The sequence below is a fragment of the Oncorhynchus kisutch genome, unplaced genomic scaffold, assembly GCF_002021735.2.
Source record: "Oncorhynchus kisutch isolate 150728-3 unplaced genomic scaffold, Okis_V2 Okis03b-Okis08b_hom, whole genome shotgun sequence".
Lineage (NCBI taxonomy): Eukaryota > Metazoa > Chordata > Actinopteri > Salmoniformes > Salmonidae > Oncorhynchus > Oncorhynchus kisutch.
The window spans coordinates 13,380,695-13,402,960 of NW_022261980.1; the positions used below are offsets into that span (position 1 = coordinate 13,380,695).

The 22,266-nt window shown below is 45.5% G+C and overlaps 1 protein-coding gene across 2 annotated transcripts in view; it reads left to right on the forward strand.

The window, feature by feature from the left end:
* The window catches only part of LOC109877259 (D(4) dopamine receptor), a 44,995-nt gene that overhangs the window by 511 nt on the left and 22,218 nt on the right, over positions 1–22,266 (forward strand). Inside the window, exons 1-3 of one of the 2 annotated variants that reach the window (XM_031812288.1) lie at positions 1–562; positions 4,358–4,470; positions 9,831–10,441. The exon at positions 1–562 is cut by the window's left edge and continues 511 nt beyond it. In XM_031812288.1, coding sequence (XP_031668148.1) covers positions 302–562; positions 4,358–4,470; positions 9,831–10,441 — 985 coding nt within the window. In that variant the 5' untranslated portion in view covers positions 1–301. Of the gene's footprint in view, positions 563–4,026; positions 4,471–9,830; positions 10,442–22,266 lie in introns of both variants that reach the window. The other variant, XM_031812289.1, reaches the window with a different exon arrangement.

Consider the following 22,266-nt stretch of genomic DNA (forward strand, 5'->3'; position numbering starts at 1 on the left):
GCATTGCTTGAATTTCAGAGTCATTTTCTTGGGAAATCGGAAAGCGCTTTCAGAAAACATTTGTGCCCTCTACGACTCTCCGCGGGTCTGGTGCTGATCTCCTGCAACAACAAAAAAACACCAGTCCTGGATGGGTCTCACTCAAGAAGAGGAAACTTAGCGATTTTAGCACAGACCAGACACCGGACCACGCGCGCTGCAGGACGACCGGGAATAATGCATAGATGAAACCCCGTTCCAGTAACGCCGTTCTCGCACGGAAAAGGCGTCGCACAGGGAATTTGTCAATCTCCGGGCGACAATGTCGGACAACTTCACCGATTTCGAATTCAACAGCACGACGCAGCCGGTGGCAGCTGCCGTGGCTCCAGACTACAACTTTCCAGCTCTTATATTCGGGATATTGCTAATCATTGTGATTATCGGTGGAAATGTGCTTGTGTGTCTTAGTGTTTACATGGAAAAAGCTTTAAAAACTACAACAAACTATTTCATTGTGAGTTTGGCTGTTGCGGACCTACTCTTGGCAGTGCTGGTGCTGCCACTGTTCGTGTTCGCAGAGGTAAGTAGCTTAGGTTTTAGCCCTTAGCCTACCTGAGATATTTTGTTTAGTTAATGAATAATACCTGCTTGGCCTATTTCAGATGTTTAGTCATGTGGTGGCCGGTTGGTAGGCTATATATATATATTTATATTAGAAGTTACTTTATTTCACTAGGGGACGAATAGGCTATTGGTTATGATTATGAATCATATTAGACTATTTATTCGCCTCTAAATTACCATAATTATAATCATGCCTAATATCAGCTGTCTAATAGTTAGTTGCCCGGTGTTATAGTACCGGTAAATAATAGCGGCTTAACCCTCTAATCATCCAAATCAGAGGCATCAGACCAACCCATTAAGTTCATTACTAAAGAGGGGGAAAGAACATCCCGTTCCATTCTCTACTCTTGTTCTCTCTGTGTCTCTCACCTGTTCATTTCTCAATTACTATCGAACTGGGAAAGGTCAGTCGTTTTATACTGCAAAACGTCTTCTGCGTCATCTTGAAATGCTATAGGCTACGGCCAATTGGTTTTATTAAAACTATCAACAACAACAGACTAACAGTGGAATCAGATCTATCAAGGAGGTTAACTCAAAGCTGCTACAATGAGAATTACTGAGATATTACATAACATTCATTGGTAGTGTCTATTGTTGAGAACAGGGATGCATGTGTGTGTGTGTGTGTGTGTGTGTGTTTGTCTCTCTCACTTTCTCTATTGTGGTTGACTACTGAATAGTCTTTACTTAGAGAATTAAGGGATGTCTGTGTGTGTGTCTGTGTGTGTCTGTCTGTCTGTCTCTCTCGCTTTCTCTATTGTGGTTGACTACTGAATAGTCTTTACTTAGAGAATTAAGGGATGTCTGTCTGTCTGTCTGTCTGTCTGTCTGTCTGTCTGTCTGTCTGTCTGTCTGTCTGTCTGTCTGTCTGTCTGTCTGTCTGTCTGTCTGTCTGTCTGTCTCTCTCTCTCTCTCTCTCTCTCTCTCTCTCTCTCTCTCTCTCTCTCTCGTGGTTGATTACTGAATAGTCTTTACTTAGAGAATTAAGGCATGCCTGTGTGTGTGTCTGTCTGTCTGTCTGTCTACCTCTTTCTATTGTGGTTGACTACTGAATAGTCTTTACTTAGAGAATGAAGGAATGCCTGTGTGTGTGTGTGTGTGTGTGTGTGTGTGTGTGTGTGTGTGTGTGTGTGTGTGTCTGTCTGTCTGTCTGTCTGTCTGTCTGTCTGTCTGTCTGTCTGTCTGTCTGTCTGTATTGTGGTTGACTACTGAATATTCTTTACTTAGAGAATTAAGGCATGCCTGTGAGAGACCAGTGCCTAAGTCTTCCTAAATTGGGATGCCATTATCTCGTTACAGGAGAGTTGTTCCAGCTAGGTAATCTACTGAGCCAGCCAGGCAGAGTGTTAAGTGTTATTATCATGTTGTTAGCATTTTGTTATCCATCTTGGTTATTGGTTAACATTACAGCCTTTAGTTTGTGGCTTGTTCACCTGCTGGTGGAGGGCAGGCTGAAAGTCAACTTCATCATACTATTGATAAGCCAAGAGAGGCTGATCATTAGAATGGACAATAGAAGACAGAGAGAGAAGAGAGAGAGAGAAAGGGGAGAGTATGGAGACAGACAGAGACAGAAAGGGGAGAGTATGGAGACAGACAGACAGAGAAGAGAGAGAGAGAGAAAGGGGAGAGTATGGAGACAGACAGAGAGAGAAAGGGGAGAGTATGGAGACAGACAGAGAGAGAAGAGAGAGAGAGAAAGGGGAGAGTATGGAGACAGACAGAGAGAGAAAGGGGAGAGTATGGAGACAGACAGACAGAGAGAGAGAAAGGGGAGAGTATGGAGACAGAGAGAGAGAGAAAGGGGAGAGTATGGAGACAGACAGAGAGAGAGAAAGGGGAGAGTATGGAGACAGAGAGAGACAGAAAGGGGAGAGTATGGAGATAGACAGAGAGAGAGAAAGGGGAGAGTATGGAGACAGACAGAGAGAGAAAGGGGAGAGTATGGAGACAGACAGAGAGAGAAGAGAGAGAGAGAAAGGGGAGAGTATGGAGACAGACAGACAGAGAGAGAGAAAGGGGAGAGTATGGAGACAGAGAGAGAGAGAAAGGGGAGAGTATGGAGACAGACAGAGAGAGAGAGAGAGAAAGGAGAGAGTATGGAGACAGAGAGAGACAGAAAGGGGAGAGTATGGAGATAGACAGAGAGAGAGAGAGAAAGGGGAGAGTATGGAGACAGAGAGAGAGAGAGAGAGAGAAAGGGGAGAGTATGGAGACAGACAGAGAGAGAAGAGAGAGAGAGAAAGGGGAGAGTATGGAGACAGACAGAGAGAGAAAGGGGAGAGTATGGAGACAGACAGACAGAGAGAGAGAAAGGGGAGAGTATGGAGACAGAGAGAGAGAAAGGGGAGAGTATGGAGACAGACAGAGAGAGAGAAAGGGGAGAGTATGGAGACAGAGAGAGACAGAAAGGGGAGAGTATGGAGATAGACAGAGAGAGAGAAAGGGGAGAGTATGGAGACAGACAGAGAGAGAAAGGGGAGAGTATGGAGACAGACAGACAGAGAGAGAAGAGAGAGAGAGAAAGGGGAGAGTATGGAGACAGACAGAGAGAGAAAGGGGAGAGTATGGAGACAGACAGAGAGAGAAAGGGGAGAGTATGGAGACAGACAGACAGAGAGAGAGAAAGGGGAGAGTATGGAGACAGAGAGAGAGAGAAAGGGGAGAGTATGGAGACAGACAGAGAGAGAGAGAGAGAAAGGGGAGAGTATGGAGACAGAGAGAGACAGAAAGGGGAGAGTATGGAGATAGACAGAGAGAGAGAGAGAGAGAGAAAGGGGAGAGTATGGAGACAGAGAGAGAGAGAGAGAGAAAGGGGAGAGTATGGAGACAGGCAGAGAGAGGGGGGAGAGTATGGAGACAGACAGAGAGAGAGGGGAGAGTATGGAGACAGAGAGAGAAGAGAGAGAGAGAAAGGGGAGAGTATGGAGACAGGCAGAGAGAGGGGGGAGAGTATGGAGACAGACAGAGAGAGAAGAGAGAGAGAGAAAGGGGAGAGTATGGAGACAGACAGAGAGAGAGAGAGAGAAAGGGGAGAGTATGGAGATAGACAGACAGAGAGAGAGAGAGGAAGTGGAGAGTATGGAGACAGACAGAGAGAGAGAGAGAGAAAGGGGAGAGTATGGAGACAGACAGACAGAGAGAGAGAAAGGGGAGAGTATGGAGATAGACAGAGAGAGAGAGAGAGAAAGGGGAGAGTATGGAGACAGAGAGAGAGAGAGAGAAAGGGGAGAGTATGGAGACAGGCAGAGAGAGGGGGGAGAGTATGGAGACAGTTGAGAGACAGAGACAGAGAGAGGTGATAGAAGCAGCACTACATATGGTTTCTGAGATTAATGATTTGACACCTGATCAACCGTGCATAATCAATGTCCACACGTTTTTCATAGACATGATGCTGTGTGTTGTGTTCAGTTCCAGGGTGGTGTGTGGTCCCTGAACATGATGCTGTGTGACGGTCTGATGTCCATGGATGTGATGCTGTGTGTTGTGTTCAGTTCCAGGGTGGTGTGTGGTCCCTGAACATGATGCTGTGTGTTGTGTTCAGTTCCAGGGTGGTGTGTGGTCCCTGAACATGATGCTGTGTGATGGTCTGATGTCCCTGAACATGATGCTGTGTGACAGTCTGATGTCCATGGATGTGATGCTGTGTGTTGTGTTCTGTTCCAGGTGGTGTGTGGTCCCTGAACATGATGCTGTGTGACAGTCTGATGTCCATGGATGTGATGCTGTGTGTTGTGTTCAGTTCCAGGGTGGTGTGTGGTCCCTGAACATGATGCTGTGTGACGGTCTGATGTCCATGGATGTGATGCTGTGCACAGCCTCCATCTTCAACCTCTGTGCCATCAGCGTCGACAGGTCAGTCAGACACACACACACACACACACACACACACACACACACACACACACACACACACACACACACACACACACACACACACACACACACACACACACACACACACACACACACACACACACACACACACACACAGACATGAACACACACACCGAACCCCAGGTCCCTCTACCATTACGGTTTAAGTCATCAGGTTTTCAGACAAGGTTCTCATTAGGCCAGAGAGGTTTTGGGATCCGACTCTGTTAAAGGATGTGATGTTTATTTGCTGTTTTACTTTGAACTGTGTGTTTCCTGTCCCAGGCTTCCTAGCTGTGTAATTATCAACAGTCCCAACTATCCACATCGTGTCCAGGACTAACAATATCTGAAGCGTTAGCAGAAATACTTCAAAACGCTGCGTCCATCTAATGAACTGCTTCCTGAAACAGACAGACACGTTCCCCAACTGATGTTTGATGCATTGAAAATGTATAAATTACCATTCATAGCTAGTCAGGACGTATAGCCTGAATCTCCCTAACAGACAGACACATCTCATCTTCTCCTTACTGAGTCTCTCTACTTCTAATGGTGTTGACCCCTCTACCTCCTGAGTCTCTACTTCTAATGGTGTTGACCCCTCTACCCCCTGAGTCTCTACTTCTAATGGTGTTGACCCCTCTACCTCCTGAGTCTCTACTTCTAATGGTGTTGACCCCTCTACCTCCTGAGTCTCTACTTCTAATGGTATTGACCCCTCTACCCCCTGAGTCTCTACTTCTAATGGTATTGACCCCTCTACCTCCTGAGTCTCTACTTCTAATGGTGTTGACCCCTCTACCCCCTGAGTCTCTACTTCTAATGGTATTGACCCCTCTACCTCCTGAGTCTCTACTTCTAATGGTATTGACCCCTCTACCTCCCGAGTCTCTACTTCTAATGGTGTTGACCCCTCTACCTCCCGAGTCTCTACTTCTAATGGTGTTGACCCCTCTACCTCCTGAGTCTCTACTTCTAATGGTGTTGACCCCTCTACCTCCTGAGTCTCTACTTCTAATGGTGTTGACCCCTCTACCTCCTGAGTCTCTCTACTTCTAATGGTATTGACCCCTCTACCTCCTGAGTCTCTACTTCTAATGGTGTTGACCCCTCTACCTCCTGAGTCTCTACTTCTAATGGTGTTGACCCCTCTACCTCCTGAGTCTCTACTTCTAATGGTGTTGACCCCTCTACCTCCCGAGTCTCTACTTCTAATGGTGTTGACCCCTCTACCTCCTGAGTCTCTCTACTTCTAATGGTATTGACCCTCTACCTCCTGAGTCTCTACTTCTAATGGTGTTGACCCCTCTACCTCCTGAGTCTCTACTTCTAATGGTGTTGACCCCTCTACCTCCTGAGTCTCTACTTCTAATGGTGTTGACCCCTCTACCTCCTGAGTCTCTACTTCTAATGGTGTTGACCCCTCTACCTCCTGAGTCTCTACTTCTAATGGTATTGACCCCTCTACCTCCTGAGTCTCTACTTCTAATGGTGTTGACCCCTCTACCTCCTGAGTCTCTACTTCTAATGGTATTGACCCCTCTACCTCCTGAGTCTCTACTTCTAATGGTGTTGACCCCTCTACCTCCTGAGTCTCTCTACTTCTAATGGTGTTGACCCCTCTACCTCCTGAGTCTCTACTTCTAATGGTGTTGACCCCTCTACCTCCCGAGTCCACACTGTGGTCTTTCACCCAGTAGATATGGATGTTTATCAAAATTGTATTTCTTTTCAAATTCTTCGTGGGTCTGTGTAATCTGAGGGAATATCTGTCTCTAATATGGTCATCATTTGTCAGAAGGTTAGGAAGTGCAGCTCAGTTTCCACCTCATTTTGTGGGCAGTGAGGACATATCCTGTCTTCTCTTGTAAGCCATGTCTGCCTACGGCGGCCTTTCTCAATAGCAAGGCTATGCTCACTGAGTCTGTACATAGTCAAAGCTTTCCTTACGTTTGGGTCAGTCACAGTGGTCAGGTATTCTTCCTTACACGTGGGCTCCCTCTCCGGCCTCTAGGTCACCAGGCTGCTCGTTATGGCGCACACCTGTCACCATCGTTACGCGCACCTGTCACCATCGTTACGCACACCTGTCACCATCGTTACGCACACCTGTCACCATCGTTACGCACACCTGTCACCATCGTTACGCGCACCTGTCACCATCGTTACGCACACCTGTCGCCATCGTTATGCACACCTGTCACCATCGTTACGCGCACCTGTCACCATCGTTACGCGCACCTGTCACCATCGTTACGCGCACCTGTCACCATAGTTACGCGCACCTGTCACCATCGTTACACGCACCTGTCACCATCGTTACTCGCACCTGTCACCATCGTTACGCACACCTGTCACCATCGTTACGCACACCTGTCACCATCATTACGCACACCTGTCACCATCGTTACGCACACCTGCACATCGTCAGACTCACCTGGACCCCATCACCTCCCTGATTACCTTCCCTATATATGTCACTCCCTTTGGTTCCTTCCCTATATATGTCCCTCCCTTTGGTTCCTTCCCTATATATGTCACTTCCTTTGGTTCCTTCCCTATATATGTCCCTCCCTTTGGTTCCTTCCCTATATATGTCCCTCCCTTTGGTTCCTTCCCTATATATGTCACTCCCTTTGGTTCCTTCCCTATATATGTCTCTCCCTTTAGTTCCTTCCCTATATATGTCCCTCCCTTTGGTTCCTTCCCTATATATGTCACTCCCTTTGGTTCCTTCCCTATATATGTCCCTCCCTTTGGTTCCTTCCCTATATCCTCCCTTTGGTTCCTTCCCTATATCCTCCCTTTGGTTCCTTCCCTATATATGTCACTCCCTTTGGTTCCTTCCCTATATATGTCACTCCCTTTAGTTCCTTCCCTATATATGTCTCTCCCTTTAGTTCCTTCCCTATATATGTCACTTCCTTTGGTTCCTTCCCTATATATGTCCCTCCCTTTGGTTCCTTCCCTATATATGTCTCTCCCTTTGGTTCCTTCCCTATATATGTCACTCCCTTTGGTTCCTTCCCTATATATGTCACTTCCTTTGGTTCCTTCCCTATATATGTCCCTCCCTTTGGTTCCTTCCCTATATATGTCTCTCCCTTTGGTTCCTTCCCTATATATGTCTCTCCCTTTGGTTCCTTCCCTATATATGTCACTCCCTTTGGTTCCTTCCCTATATATGTCACTCCCTTTGGTTCCTTCCTTATATATGTCACTCCCTTTAGTTCCTTCCCTATATATGTCCCTCCCTTTAGTTCCTTCCCTATATATGTCACTCCCTTTGGTTCCTTCCCTATATATGTCACTCCCTTTGGTTCCTTCCCCAGGCGTTATTGTTTCTGTTCCAGTGTCATGTCTGTGTGTTGTTTGTGTTTCTTGTTTTGTATTTAGTTGCATTTATTTATTAAAACACTCCCTCCCTGAACTTGCTTTCCGACTCTCAGCGTACTCATTACTCTGCCACTGTGTACTCATTACTCTGCCACTGTGTACTCGTTACTCTGCCACTGTGTACTCATTACTCTGCCACTGTGTACTCGTTACTCTGCCACTGTGTACTCGTTACTCTGCCACTGTGTACTCTCTGTTTAGGGCCATAATAGCATTGTAGTTTGTTCAGTTTTTTTTGTAATTTCTTTCCAATGTGTCAAGTAATTATATTTTAGTTTTCTCATGATTTGGTTTGGGTCTAATTGTGTTGCTGTCCTGGGGCTCTGTGGGGTGTGTTTGTGAATAGATCCCCAGGACCAGCTTGCTTAGGGGACTCTTCCCCAGGTTTATCTCTCTGTAGGTGATGGCTTTGTTATGGAAGGTTTGGGAATCGCTTCCTTTTAGGTGGTTGTAGAATTTTCTCTTTTCTGGATTTTGATAATTAGTGGGTATCGGCCTAATTCTGCTCTGCATGCATTATTTGGTGTTCTACGTTGTACAAGGAGGATATTTTTGCAGAATTCTGCATGCAGAGTCTCAATTTGGTGTTTGTCCCATTTTGTGAAGTCTTGGTTGGTGAGCGGACCCCAGACCTCACAACCATAAAGGGCAATGGGTTCTATAACTGATTCAAGTATTTTTAGCCAGATCCTAATTGGTATGTTGAATGTTATGTTTCTTTTGATGGCATAGAATGCCCTTCTTGCCTTGTCTCTCAGATCGTTCACAGCTTTGTGGAAGTTACCTGTGGCGCTGATGTTTAGGCCAAGGTATATATCGTTTTTTGTGTGCTCTAGGGCAATGGTGTGTAGATGGAATTTGTTGTAGACCCTCCTTGGTTGGGGACAGAAGCACCAGGATCATCAGGAAACAGTAGACATTTGACTTCAGATTCTAGTAGGTTGAGGCCGGGTGCTGCAGACTGTTGCCCTCGCCAATTTGTTGATATATATGTTGAAGAGGGTGGGGCTTAAGCTGCATCCCTGTCTCACCCCACGGCCCTGTGGAAAGAAATGGTAGTTTTTTGCCCATTTTAACTACGCACTTGTTTGTGTACATGGATTTTATAATGTCGGATGTTTTTCCCCCAACACCACTTTCCATAAATTTTTTTTTTTACCTTTATTTAACTAGGCAAGTCAGTTAAGAACAAATTCTTATTTTCAATGACGGCCTAGGAACAGTGGGTTAACTGCCTGTTCAGGGGCAGAACGACAGATTTGTACCTTGTCAGCTCACGGATTTGAACTCGCAACCTTCCAGTTACTAGTCCAACGCTCTAGCCACTAGGCTACCTGCTGGTTACTAGTCCAACGCTCTAGCCACTAGGCTACCTGCTGGTTACTAGTCCAACGCTCTAGCCACTAGGCTACCCTCATGCCAAATTGAGTCAAGCTTTTTTGAAATCAACAAAGTACGAGAGAACTTTATATGTTTGTTTGTCAATTAGGGTGTGCAGGGTGAATACGTGGTCTGTCGTACGGTAATTTTTTTTTTTTTTAAAAGCCCATTTGACATTTGCTCAGTACATTCTTTTCGCTGAGGAAATGTACACATCTGGTGTTAATGATAATGCAGAGGATTTTCCCAAGGTTGCTGTTGACGCATATTCCACGGTAGTTATTTGTTATTTGTCTCCACTTTTGTGGATTGGGGTGATCAGTCCTTGGTTCCAAATATTGGGGGAGATACCAGAGCTGAGGATGATGTTAAAGAGTTTAATAATAGCCAAATTGAGTATATTTCATCATTTCATTTAGGAAACCATCAACCCCACAGGCCTTTTTGGGTTGGAGGGTTTGTATTTTGTCCTGTAGTTCATTCCATGTAAATGTAATTCTCTCTCTCTCTCTCTCTCTCTCTCTCTCTCTCTCTCTCTCTCTTGCCCCCCCCCCCCCCAGGTTCATTGCTGTGTCAATCCCTCTGAACTACAACAGGAAGCACGTTGACCAGCGTCAGATCATCCTGCTGTCAGGCACCTGGCTCATAGCCCTGGCCGTGGCTTCCCCAGTCATGTTGGGTATCAACAACATCCCACACCGGGACCCCGCCGAGTGTAAACTGGAAGATGACAACTACGTGGTTTACTCCTCTGTCTGTTCCTTCTTCATCCCCTGTCCCATCATGCTCCTCCTCTACTTCGGCATGTTCCGGGGCCTGAAGAGGTGGGAGGAGGCGCGCAAGGCCAAGCTGAGGAACAGCATCCAGACATGCAGGAAGCTTCAGCATGCAGCCGCAGCCGCCGCCATGCCGACCTCAGGGACCATCCCCGGGCCACTGCCCATGCCCCTGCCCAGGATCATCGAGAGGGACCTGGCTCAGGCCCGGCTGGGGCTGGAGGATACCGATGACTATCTGCAGCCGGACTGCCCCCCGTTCCCCTCGGCGTACAGGGAGAGGATCAGCTCCGTGCCGTCTATCTCCTACCAGCAGAAGCCGCCGCAGAAGAGGAAGCGAGCCAAGATCAACGGCAGGGAGAGGAAGGCCATGAGGGTTCTTCCTGTTGTGGTGGGTAAGTGCCACAGATTAAAGTTACAGACTTGTCAAAAAGTTGTCAAAAAACTCACAAAAGGCTCCCCTGACTTGTCAAAAATGATTAAGTTCCCCTCAAACCTGTCAAAAACTTACAAAGGTTTCCTTCAAACTTCCGAGTCAGAGTCCTATGAGTCCAGAATCAAGTTTCAAGTGTTTGTGACTCAAGTCCCCATCTCTGCTTCCTCCCTTTCTCTTTTCTACTGAGGGCTCATAGGGTAGGTTCTACTGAGGACTCATAGGGTAGGTTCTACTGAGGGCTCATAGGGTAGGTTCTACTGAGGACTCATAGGGTAGGTTCTACTGAGGGCTCACAGGGTAGGTTTTACTGAGGGCTCATAGGGTAGGTTCTACTGAGGGCTCATAGGGTAGGTTCTACTGAGGGCTCATAGGGTAGGTTCTACTGAGGGCTCATAGGGTAGGTTCTACTGAGGGCTCATAGGGTAGGTTCTACTGAGGGCTCATAGGGTAGGTTCTACTGAGGACTCATAGGGTAGGTTCTACTGAGGGCTCATAGGGTAGGTTCTACTGAGGGCTCATAGGGTAGGTTCTACTGAGGGCTCATAGGGTAGGTTCTACTGAGGGCTCATAGGGTAGGTTCTACTGAGGGCTCATAGGGTAGGTTCTACTGAGGGCTCATAGGGTAGGTTCTACTGAGGACTCATAGGGTAGGTTCTACTGAGGACTCATAGGGTAGGTTCTACTGAGGGCTCATAGGGTAGGTTCTACTGAGGGCTCATAGGGTAGGTTCTACTGAGGGCTCATAGGGTAGGTTCTACTGAGGACTCATAGGGTAGGTTCTACTGAGGGCTCATAGGGTAGGTTCTACTGAGGGCTCATAGGGTAGGTTCTACTGAGGGCTCATAGGGTAGGTTCTACTGAGGGCTCATAGGGTAGGTTCTACTGAGGGCTCATAGGGTAGGTTCTACTGAGGGCTCATAGGGTAGGTTCTACTGAGGGCTCATAGGGTAGGTTCTACTGAGGGCTCATAGGGTAGGTTCTACTGAGGGCTCATAGGGTAGGTTCTACTGAGGACTCATAGGGTAGGTTCTACTGAGGGCTCATAGGGTAGGTTCTACTGAGGGCTCATAGGGTAGGTTCTACTGAGGGCTCATAGGGTAGGTTCTACTGAGGACTCATAGGGTAGGTTCTACTGAGGGCTCATAGGGTAGGTTCTACTGAGGGCTCATAGGGTAGGTTCTACTGAGGGCTCATAGGGTAGGTTCTACTGAGGGCTCATAGGGTAGGTTCTACTGAGGGCTCATAGGGTAGGTTCTACTGAGGGCTCATAGGGTAGGTTCTACTGAGGGCTCATAGGGTAGGTTCTACTGAGGGCTCATAGGGTAGGTTCTACTGAGGGCTCATAGGGTAGGTTCTACTGAGGGCTCATAGGGTAGGTTCTACTGAGGGCTCACAGGGTAGGTTCTACTGAGGGCTCACAGGGTAGGTTCTAATAAGGGCTCATAGGGTAGGTTCTGACTGGTCGTGATCAGACCTGGGTCAAATGCATGTTTTGGGTACATACTGTATAAACCCCTTATGGCCGGCCTCAAAGCACACATTGCTTTCTCCAAAGGCTTAAATAAAATAAAAAAATGAAATATATAATTAAAACACACACGTTGGGAGCCCTAAAAGCTAGACTAGACAGTCACTATCAGATAGTACTGGGAACCAGGTTCTCCAGTTATAATGACAGGCTACATTTATAAAAGGATGAAAGTATTGTGTTTCCAGCCTCTGATTCACGGACCTGCTTAATGGATGATAATGTTCATCAAACCAGAACCTGGAAATGGATAGAAATGTTAAATCATGAGATGAAGTGATGAAAAGGATAAAATACCCAGCAGGCCGAGCTGGTTGGTCCACTGGGAGAGTATTGTGTTTCTCTGGAGTCACACTGACCTGGACATTGATTAAGGGGCCGTAACAGTCTAAATGGAAATGATGCAGTGATATACTCGGGGGAATTCTCTATCTATCTCTCATTTCTGAACTTATTCACTTTTGGCCACAGCGTCATCATTCATGAATAATTTGAGGTGGTTGAGTCATTTTCTCAGTGTCAGGCTGATGAGGTGCATTTTTTATGAAACATGCACTATGTTTGAGTGGTGGATGCTGGTGGCACATCCTTCATCTTCATCGGTGAGAGAAAAACAAAAACCTTCTATAAAAAGGTGCTGTGTCCTGCGGTGCTCTCATGGCTTCCTGATCTGTCACAATGAACTGTTTCACACTTTTAAAAAGGCTTTCAAAAAGAGGTTATTTGGCTGTCCTAATAGGAGAACTCTTTTGAAGAACCTTTTGGGGTTCCGGGTAGAACCCTCTGTGAAAAAAGGGTTCTACATGGAACCCAAAGGGTTCTGCTTGGAAAAGGACAACCCAAATATCCTTTTTTTTAGGTAGAACTGTAAGTGTGGTGTGCCTACTGCCATGAGCTACTTTTATTTTTAAATTATTCATGGGGGAAACAACCTTTCTAATGTACAATGAATGCTACAGTGTTGACAGCAGATACACAGCTTGTTAGGAAAAAGCTACAGTGTTGACAACAGATACACAGCTTGTTAGGAAAAAGCTAGTGTTGACAGCAGATACACAGCTTGTTAGGAAAATACAGAATGCTGCATTGTTGACAGCAGATACACAGCTTGCTAGGAAAAAGCTACCGTGTTGACAGCAGATACACAGCTTGGTAGGAGAATGCTGCATTGTTGACAGCAGATACACAGCTTGTTAGGAAAAAGCTACAGTGTTGATAACAGATACACAGCTTGTTAGGAAAAAGCTACAGTGTTGACAACAGATACACAGCTTGTTAGGAAAAAGCTACAATGTTGACAGCAGATACACAGCTTGTTAGGAAAAAGCTACAGTGTTGACAGCAGATACACAGCTTTTTAGGAAAAAGCTACAGTGTTGACAGCAGATACACAGCTTTTTAGGAAAAAGCTACAGTGTTGACAGCAGATGCAAAATTATTATGCACTTATCATCAATAATGAAAAGTTATTGATGAGTATTGATAAGCAACTACATGTTGTCGGCAAGCAACACAAAACGAATGGTTCAACACGTTAAAAACATGTACTAATCAAATCATCCCAAAGGTCATGAAACCCAGCCCATAGCTAATATACCTAGGAGACTGTATTTACTAATCAAATCATCCCAAAGGTCATCAAACCCAGCCCATAGCTAATATACCTAGGAGACTGTATTTACTAATCAAATCATCCCAAAGGTCATCAAACCCAGCCCATAGCTAATATACCTAGGAGACTGTATTTACTAATCAAATCATCCCAAAGGTCATCAAACCCAGCCCATAGCTAATATACCTAGGAGACTGTATTTACTAATCAAATCATCCCAAAGGTCATCAAACCCAGCCCATAGCTAATATACCTAGGAGACTGTATTTACTAATCAAATCATCCCAAAGGTCATCAAACCCAGCCCATAGCTAATATACCTAGGAGACTGTATTTACTAATCAAATCATCCCAAAGGTCATCAAACCCAGCCCATAGCTAATATACCTAGGAGACTGTATTTACTAATCAAATCATCCCAAAGGTCATGAAACCCAGCCCATAGCTAATATACCTAGGAGACTGTATTTACTAATCAAATCATCCCAAAGGTCATCAAACCCAGCCCATAGCTAATATACCTAGGAGACTGTATTTACTAATCAAATCATCCCAAAGGTCATGAAACCCAGCCCATAGCTAATATACCTAGGAGACTGTATTTACTAATCAAATCATCCCAAAGGTCATCAAACCCAGCCCATAGCTAATATACCTAGGAGACTGTATTTACTAATCAAATCATCCCAAAGGTCATCAAACCCAGCCCATAGCTAATATACCTAGGAGACTGTATTTACTAATCAAATCATCCCAAAGGTCATCAAACCCAGCCCATAGCTAATATACCTAGGAGACTGTATTTACTAATCAAATCATCCCAAAGGTCATGAAACCCAGCCCATAGCTAATATACCTAGGAGACTGTATTTACTAATCAAATCATCCCAAAGGTCATCAAACCCAGCCCATAGCTAATATACCTAGGAGACTGTATTTACTAATCAAATCATCCCAAAGGTCATCAAACCCAGCCCATAGCTAATATACCTAGGAGACTGTATTTACTAATCAAATCATCCCAAAGGTCATCAAACCCAGCCCATAGCTAATATACCTAGGAGACTGTATTTACTAATCAAATCATCCCAAAGGTCATCAAACCCAGCCCATAGCTAATATACCTAGGAGACTGTATTTACTAATCAAATCATCCCAAAGGTCATGAAACCCAGCCCATAGCTAATATACCTAATATACCTGTCTGACAGAAGGTCTGTAGTCATCAGATGCTACGTCTGACAGAAGGTCTGTAGTCATCAGATGCTACGTCTGACAGAAGGTCTGTAGTCATCAGATGCTAGGTCTGACAGAAAGTCTGTTAGACAGAAGGTCTGTAGTCATCAGATGCTAGGTCTAACAGAAGGTCTGTAGTCATCAGATGCTAGGTCTAATAGAATGTCTGTAGTCATCAGATGCTAGGTCTGACAGAAGGTCTGTAGTCATCAGACACTAGGTCTAACAGAAGGTCTGTAGCCATCAGATGCTAGGTATAACAGAATGTCTGTTAGTCAGAAGGTCTGTAGTCATCAGATGCTAGGTCTGACAGAAGGTCTGTAGTCATCAGATGCTAGGTCTGACAGAAGGTCTGTAGCCATCAGATGCTAGGTATAACAGAATGTCTGTTAGTCAGAAGGTCTGTAGTCATCAGATGCTAGGTCTGACAGAAGGTATGTTAGACAGAATGTCTGTAGTCATCTGATGCTAGGTCTAACAGAAGGTCTGTAGTCATCAGATGCTAGGTCTGACGGAAGGTCTGTAGTCATCAGATGCTAGGTCTGACAGAAGGTCTGTTAGACAGAAGGTCTGTAGTCATCAGACGCTAGGTCTGACAGAAGGTCTGTCGTCATCAGATGCTAGGTCTAATAGAATGTCTGTAGTCATCAGATGCTAGGTCTGACAGAAGGTCTGTATTCATCAGATGCTAGGTCTGACAGAAGATCTGTAGACATCAGATGCTAGGTCTGACAGAAGGTCTGTAGTCATCAGATGCTAGGTCTGACAGAAGGTCTGTAGACATCAGATGCTAGGTCTGACAGAAGGTCTGTAGACATCAGATGCTAGGTCTGACAGAAGGTCTGTAGTCATCAGATGCTAGGTCTGACAGAAGGTCTGTAGACATCAGATGCTAGGTCTGACAGAAGGTCTGTAGTCATCAGATGCTAGGTCTGACAGAAGGTATGTAGTCATCAGATGCTAGGTCTAACAGAAGGTCTGTAGTCATCAGATGCTAGGTCTGACAAAAGGTCTGTAGTCATCAGATGCTAGGTCTGACAGAAGGTCTGTTAGACAGAAGGTCTGTAGTTATCAGATGCTAGGTCTGACAGAAGGTCTGTAGTCATCAGATGCTAGGTCTAACAGAAGGTCTGTAGTCATCAGATGCTAGGTCTGATGGAAGGTCTATAGTCATCAGATGCTAGGTCTGACATAAGGTCTGTAGTCATCAGATGCTAGATCTGACAGAAGGTCTGTTAGACAGAAGGTCTGTAGGCATCAGACAATAGGTATAACAGAAGGTCTGTTAGACAGAAGGTCTGTAGTCATCAGACGCTAGGTCTGACAGAAGGTCTATAGTCATCAGATGCTAGGTCTGACAGAAGGTATGTATTCATCAGACGCTAGCTCTGACAGAAGGTCTGTTAGACAGAAGGTCTGTGGTCATCAGATGCTAGGTTTAACAGAAGGTATGTAGTCATCAGACACTAGGTCTGACAGAAGGTATGTTAGACAGAAGGTCTGTAGTCATCAGATGCTAGGTCTGACAGAAGGTCTGTTAGACAGAAGGGCTGTAGTCATCAGACGCTAGGTCTGACAGAAGGTCTGTAGTCATCAGATGCTAGGTCTGACAGAAGGTCTGTAGTCATCAGATGCTAGGTCTAATAGAAGGTCTGTAGTCATCAGATGCTAGGTCTAACAGAAGGTCTGTAGTCATCAGATGCTAGGTCTGACAGAAGGCCTGTAGTCATCAGATGCTAGGTCTAACAGAAGGTCTGTAGTCATCAGATGCTAGGTCTAATAGAAGGTCTGTAGTCATCAGATGCTAGGTCTGACAGAAGGTCTGTAGTCATCAGATGCTAGGTCTAACAGAAGGTCTGTAGTCATCAGATGCTAGGTCTGACAGAAGGTCTGTTAGACAGAAGGTCTGTAGTCATCAGATGCTAGGTCTGACAGAAGGTCTGTAGTCATCAGATGCTAGGTCTGACAGAAGGTCTGTAGCCATCAGATGCTAGGTATAACAGAATGTCTGTTAGTCAGAAGGTCTGTAGTCATCAGATGCTAGGTCTGACAGAAGGTCTGTAGTCATCAGATGCTAGGTCTGACGGAAGGTCTGTAGGCATCAGACAATAGGTATAACAGAAGGTCTGTTAGACAGAAGGTCTGTAGTCATCTGATGCTAGGTCTAACAGAAGGTCTGTAGTCATCAGATGCTAGGTCTGACGGAAGGTCTGTAGGCATCAGACAATAGGTATAACAGAAGGTCTGTTAGACAGAAGGTCTGTAGTCATCAGACGCTAGGTCTGACAGAAGGTCTATAGTCATCAGATGCTAGGTCTGACAGAAGGTATGTATTCATCAGACGCTAGCTCTGACAGAAGGTCTGTTAGACAGAAGGTCTGTGGTCATCAGATGCTAGGTCTAACAGAAGGTATGTAGTCATCAGATGCTAGGTCTAACAGAAGGTCTGTAGTCATCAGATGCTAGGTCTGACAGAAGGTCTGTTAGACAGAAGGTCTGTAGTCATCAGATGCTAGGTCTGACAGAAGGTCTGTAGTCATCAGATGCTAGGTCTGACAGAAGGTCTGTAGCCATCAGATGCTAGGTATAACAGAATGTCTGTTAGTCAGAAGGTCTGTAGTCATCAGATGCTAGGTCTGACAGAAGGTCTGTTAGACAGAAGGTCTGTAGTCATCTGATGCTAGGTCTAACAGAAGGTCTGTAGTCATCAGATGCTAGGTCTGACGGAAGGTCTGTAGGCATCAGACAATAGGTATAACAGAAGGTCTGTTAGACAGAAGGTCTGTAGTCATCAGACGCTAGGTCTGACAGAAGGTCTGTAGCCATCAGATGCTAGGTATAACAGAATGTCTGTTAGTCAGAAGGTCTGTAGTCATCAGATGCTAGGTCTGACAGAAGGTATGTTAGACAGAATGTCTGTAGTCATCTGATGCTAGGTCTAACAGAAGGTCTGTAGTCATCAGATGCTAGGTCTGACGGAAGGTCTGTAGTCATCAGATGCTAGGTCTGACAGAAGGTCTGTTAGACAGAAGGTCTGTAGTCATCAGACGCTAGGTCTGACAGAAGGTCTGTCGTCATCAGATGCTAGGTCTAATAGAATGTCTGTAGTCATCAGATGCTAGGTCTGACAGAAGGTCTGTATTCATCAGATGCTAGGTCTGACAGAAGATCTGTAGACATCAGATGCTAGGTCTGACAGAAGGTCTGTAGTCATCAGATGCTAGGTCTGACAGAAGGTCTGTAGACATCAGATGCTAGGTCTGACAGAAGGTCTGTAGACATCAGATGCTAGGTCTGACAGAAGGTCTGTAGTCATCAGATGCTAGGTCTGACAGAAGGTCTGTAGACATCAGATGCTAGGTCTGACAGAAGGTCTGTAGTCATCAGATGCTAGGTCTGACAGAAGGTATGTAGTCATCAGATGCTAGGTCTAACAGAAGGTCTGTAGTCATCAGATGCTAGGTCTGACAGAAGGTCTGTAGTCATCAGATGCTAGGTCTGACAGAAGGTCTGTTAGACAGAAGGTCTGTAGTTATCAGATGCTAGGTCTGACAGAAGGTCTGTAGTCATCAGATGCTAGGTCTAACAGAAGGTCTGTAGTCATCAGATGCTAGGTCTGATGGAAGGTCTATAGTCATCAGATGCTAGGTCTGACATAAGGTCTGTAGTCATCAGATGCTAGATCTGACAGAAGGTCTGTTAGACAGAAGGTCTGTAGGCATCAGACAATAGGTATAACAGAAGGTCTGTTAGACAGAAGGTCTGTAGTCATCAGACGCTAGGTCTGACAGAAGGTCTGTAGCCATCAGATGCTAGGTATAACAGAATGTCTGTTAGTCAGAAGGTCTGTAGTCATCAGATGCTAGGTCTGACAGAAGGTATGTTAGACAGAATGTCTGTAGTCATCTGATGCTAGGTCTAACAGAAGGTCTGTAGTCATCAGATGCTAGGTCTGACAGAAGGTCTGTTAGACAGAAGGTCTGTAGTCATCAGACGCTAGGTCTGACAGAAGGTCTGTCGTCATCAGATGCTAGGTCTAATAGAATGTCTGTAGTCATCAGATGCTAGGTCTGACAGAAGGTCTGTATTCATCAGATGCTAGGTCTGACAGAAGATCTGTAGACATCAGATGCTAGGTCTGACAGAAGGTCTGTAGTCATCAGATGCTAGGTCTGACAGAAGGTCTGTAGACATCAGATGCTAGGTCTGACAGAAGGTCTGTAGACATCAGATGCTAGGTCTGACAGAAGGTCTGTAGTCATCAGATGCTATGTCTGACAGAAGGTCTGTAGACATCAGATGCTAGGTCTGACAGAAGGTCTGTAGTCATCAGATGCTAGGTCTGACAGAAGGTATGTAGTCATCAGATGCTAGGTCTAACAGAAGGTCTGTAGTCATCAGATGCTAGGTCTGACAGAAGGTCTGTAGTCATCAGATGCTAGGTCTGACAGAAGGTCTGTTAGACAGAAGGTCTGTAGTTATCAGATGCTAGGTCTGACAGAAGGTCTGTAGTCATCAGATGCTAGGTCTAACAGAAGGTCTGTAGTCATCAGATGCTAGGTCTGATGGAAGGTCTATAGTCATCAGATGCTAGGTCTGACATAAAGTCTGTAGTCATCAGATGCTAGATCTGACAGAAGGTCTGTTAGACAGAAGGTCTGTAGGCATCAGACAATAGGTATAACAGAAGGTCTGTTAGACAGAAGGTCTGTAGTCATCAGACGCTAGGTCTGACAGAAGGTCTATAGTCATCAGATGCTAGGTCTGACAGAAGGTATGTATTCATCAGACGCTAGCTCTGACAGAAGGTCTGTTAGACAGAAGGTCTGTGGTCATCAGATGCTAGGTCTAACAGAAGGTATGTAGTCATCAGACACTAGGTCTGACAGAAGGTATGTTAGACAGAAGGTCTGTAGTCATCAGATGCTAGGTCTGACAGAAGGTCTGTTAGACAGAAGGGCTGTAGTCATCAGACGCTAGGTCTGACAGAAGGTCTGTAGTCATCAGATGCTAGGTCTGACAGAAGGTCTGTAGTCATCAGATGCTAGGTCTAATAGAAGGTCTGTAGTCATCAGATGCTAGGTCTAACAGAAGGTCTGTAGTCATCAGATGCTAGGTCTGACAGAAGGCCTGTAGTCATCAGATGCTAGGTCTAACAGAAGGTCTGTAGTCATCAGATGCTAGGTCTAATAGAAGGTCTGTAGTCATCAGATGCTAGGTCTGACAGAAGGTCTGTAGTCATCAGATGCTAGGTCTAACAGAAGGTCTGTAGTCATCAGATGCTAGGTCTGACAGAAGGTCTGTTAGACAGAAGGTCTGTAGTCATCAGATGCTAGGTCTGACAGAAGGTCTGTAGTCATCAGATGCTAGGTCTGACAGAAGGTCTGTAGCCATCAGATGCTAGGTATAACAGAATGTCTGTTAGTCAGAAGGTCTGTAGTCATCAGATGCTAGGTCTGACAGAAGGTCTGTTAGACAGAAGGTCTGTAGTCATCTGATGCTAGGTCTAACAGAAGGTCTGTAGTCATCAGATGCTAGGTCTGACGGAAGGTCTGTAGTCATCAGATGCTAGGTCTGACAGAAGGTCTGTTAGACAGAAGGTCTGTAGTCATCAGACGCTAGGTCTGACAGAAGGGCTGTCGTCATCAGATGCTAGGTCTAATAAAATGTCTGTGTCTGACAGAAGGTCTGTTAGACAGAAGGTCTGTAGTCATCAGATGCTAGGTCTAACAGAAGGTCTGTAGTCATCAGATGCTAGGTCTAATAGAATGTCTGTAGTCATCAGATGCTAGGTCTGACAGAAGGTCTGTAGTCATCAGACACTAGGTCTAACAGAAGGTCTGTAGCCATCAGATGCTAGGTATAACAGAATGTCTGTTAGTCAGAAGGTCTGTAGTCATCAGATGCTAGGTCTGACAGAAGGTCTGTAGCCATCAGATGCTAGGTATAACAGAATGTCTGTTAGTCAGAAGGTCTGTAGCCATCAGATGCTAGGTCTGACAGAAGGTCTGTTAGACAGAAGGTCTGTAGTCATCTGATGCTAGGTCTAACAGAAGGTCTGTAGTCATCAGATGCTAGGTCTGACGGAAGGTCTGTAGTCATCAGATGCTAGGTCTGACAGAAGGTCTGTAGTCTGACAGAAGGTCTGTATTCATCAGATGCTAGGTCTGACAGAAGGTCTGTAGACATCAGATGCTAGGTCTGACAGAAGGTCTGTAGTCATCAGATGCTAGGTCTGACAGAAGGTCTGTAGACATCAGATGCTAGGTCTGACAGAAGGTCTGTAGACATCAGATGCTAGGTCTGACAGAAGGTCTGTAGACATCAGATGCTAGGTCTGACAGAAGGTCTGTAGGCATCAGACAATAGGTATAACAGAAGGTCTGTTAGACAGAAGGTCTGTAGTCATCAGACGCTAGGTCTGACAGAAGGTCTATAGTCATCAGATGCTAGGTCTGACAGAAGGTATGTATTCATCAGACGCTAGCTCTGACAGAAGGTCTGTTAGACAGAAGGTCTGTGGTCATCAGATGCTAGGCCTAACAGAAGGTATGTAGTCATCAGACACTAGGTCTGACAGAAGGTATGTTAGACAGAAGGTCTGTAGTCATCAGATGCTAGGTCTGACAGAAGGTCTGTTAGACAGAAGGGCTGTAGTCATCAGACGCTAGGTCTGACAGAAGGTCTGTAGTCATCAGATGCTAGGTCTGACAGAAGGTCTGTAGTCATCAGATGCTAGGTCTAATAGAAGGGCTGTAGTCATCAGATGCTAGGTCTAACAGAAGGTCTGTAGTCATCAGATGCTAGGTCTGACAGAAGGCCTGTAGTCATCAGATGCTAGGTCTAACAGAAGGTCTGTAGTCATCAGATGCTAGGTCTAATAGAAGGTCTGTAGTCATCAGATGCTAGGTCTGACAGAAGGTCTGTAGTCATCAGATGCTAGGTCTGACAGAAGGTCTGTTAGACAGAAGGTCTGTAGTCATCAGATGCTAGGTCTGACAGAAGGTCTGTAGTCATCAGATGCTAGGTCTAACAGAAGGTATGTAGTCATCAGATGCTAGGTCTAACAGAAGGTCTGTAGTCATCAGATGCTAGGTCTGACAGAAGGTCTGTTAGACAGAAGGTCTGTAGTCATCAGATGCTAGGTCTGACAGAAGGTCTGTAGTCATCAGATGCTAGGTCTGACAGAAGGTCTGTAGCCATCAGATGCTAGGTATAACAGAATGTCTGTTAGTCAGAAGGTCTGTAGTCATCAGATGCTAGGTCTGACAGAAGGTCTGTTAGACAGAAGGTCTGTAGTCATCTGATGCTAGGTCTAACAGAAGGTCTGTAGTCATCAGATGCTAGGTCTGACGGAAGGTCTGTAGGCATCAGACAATAGGTATAACAGAAGGTCTGTTAGACAGAA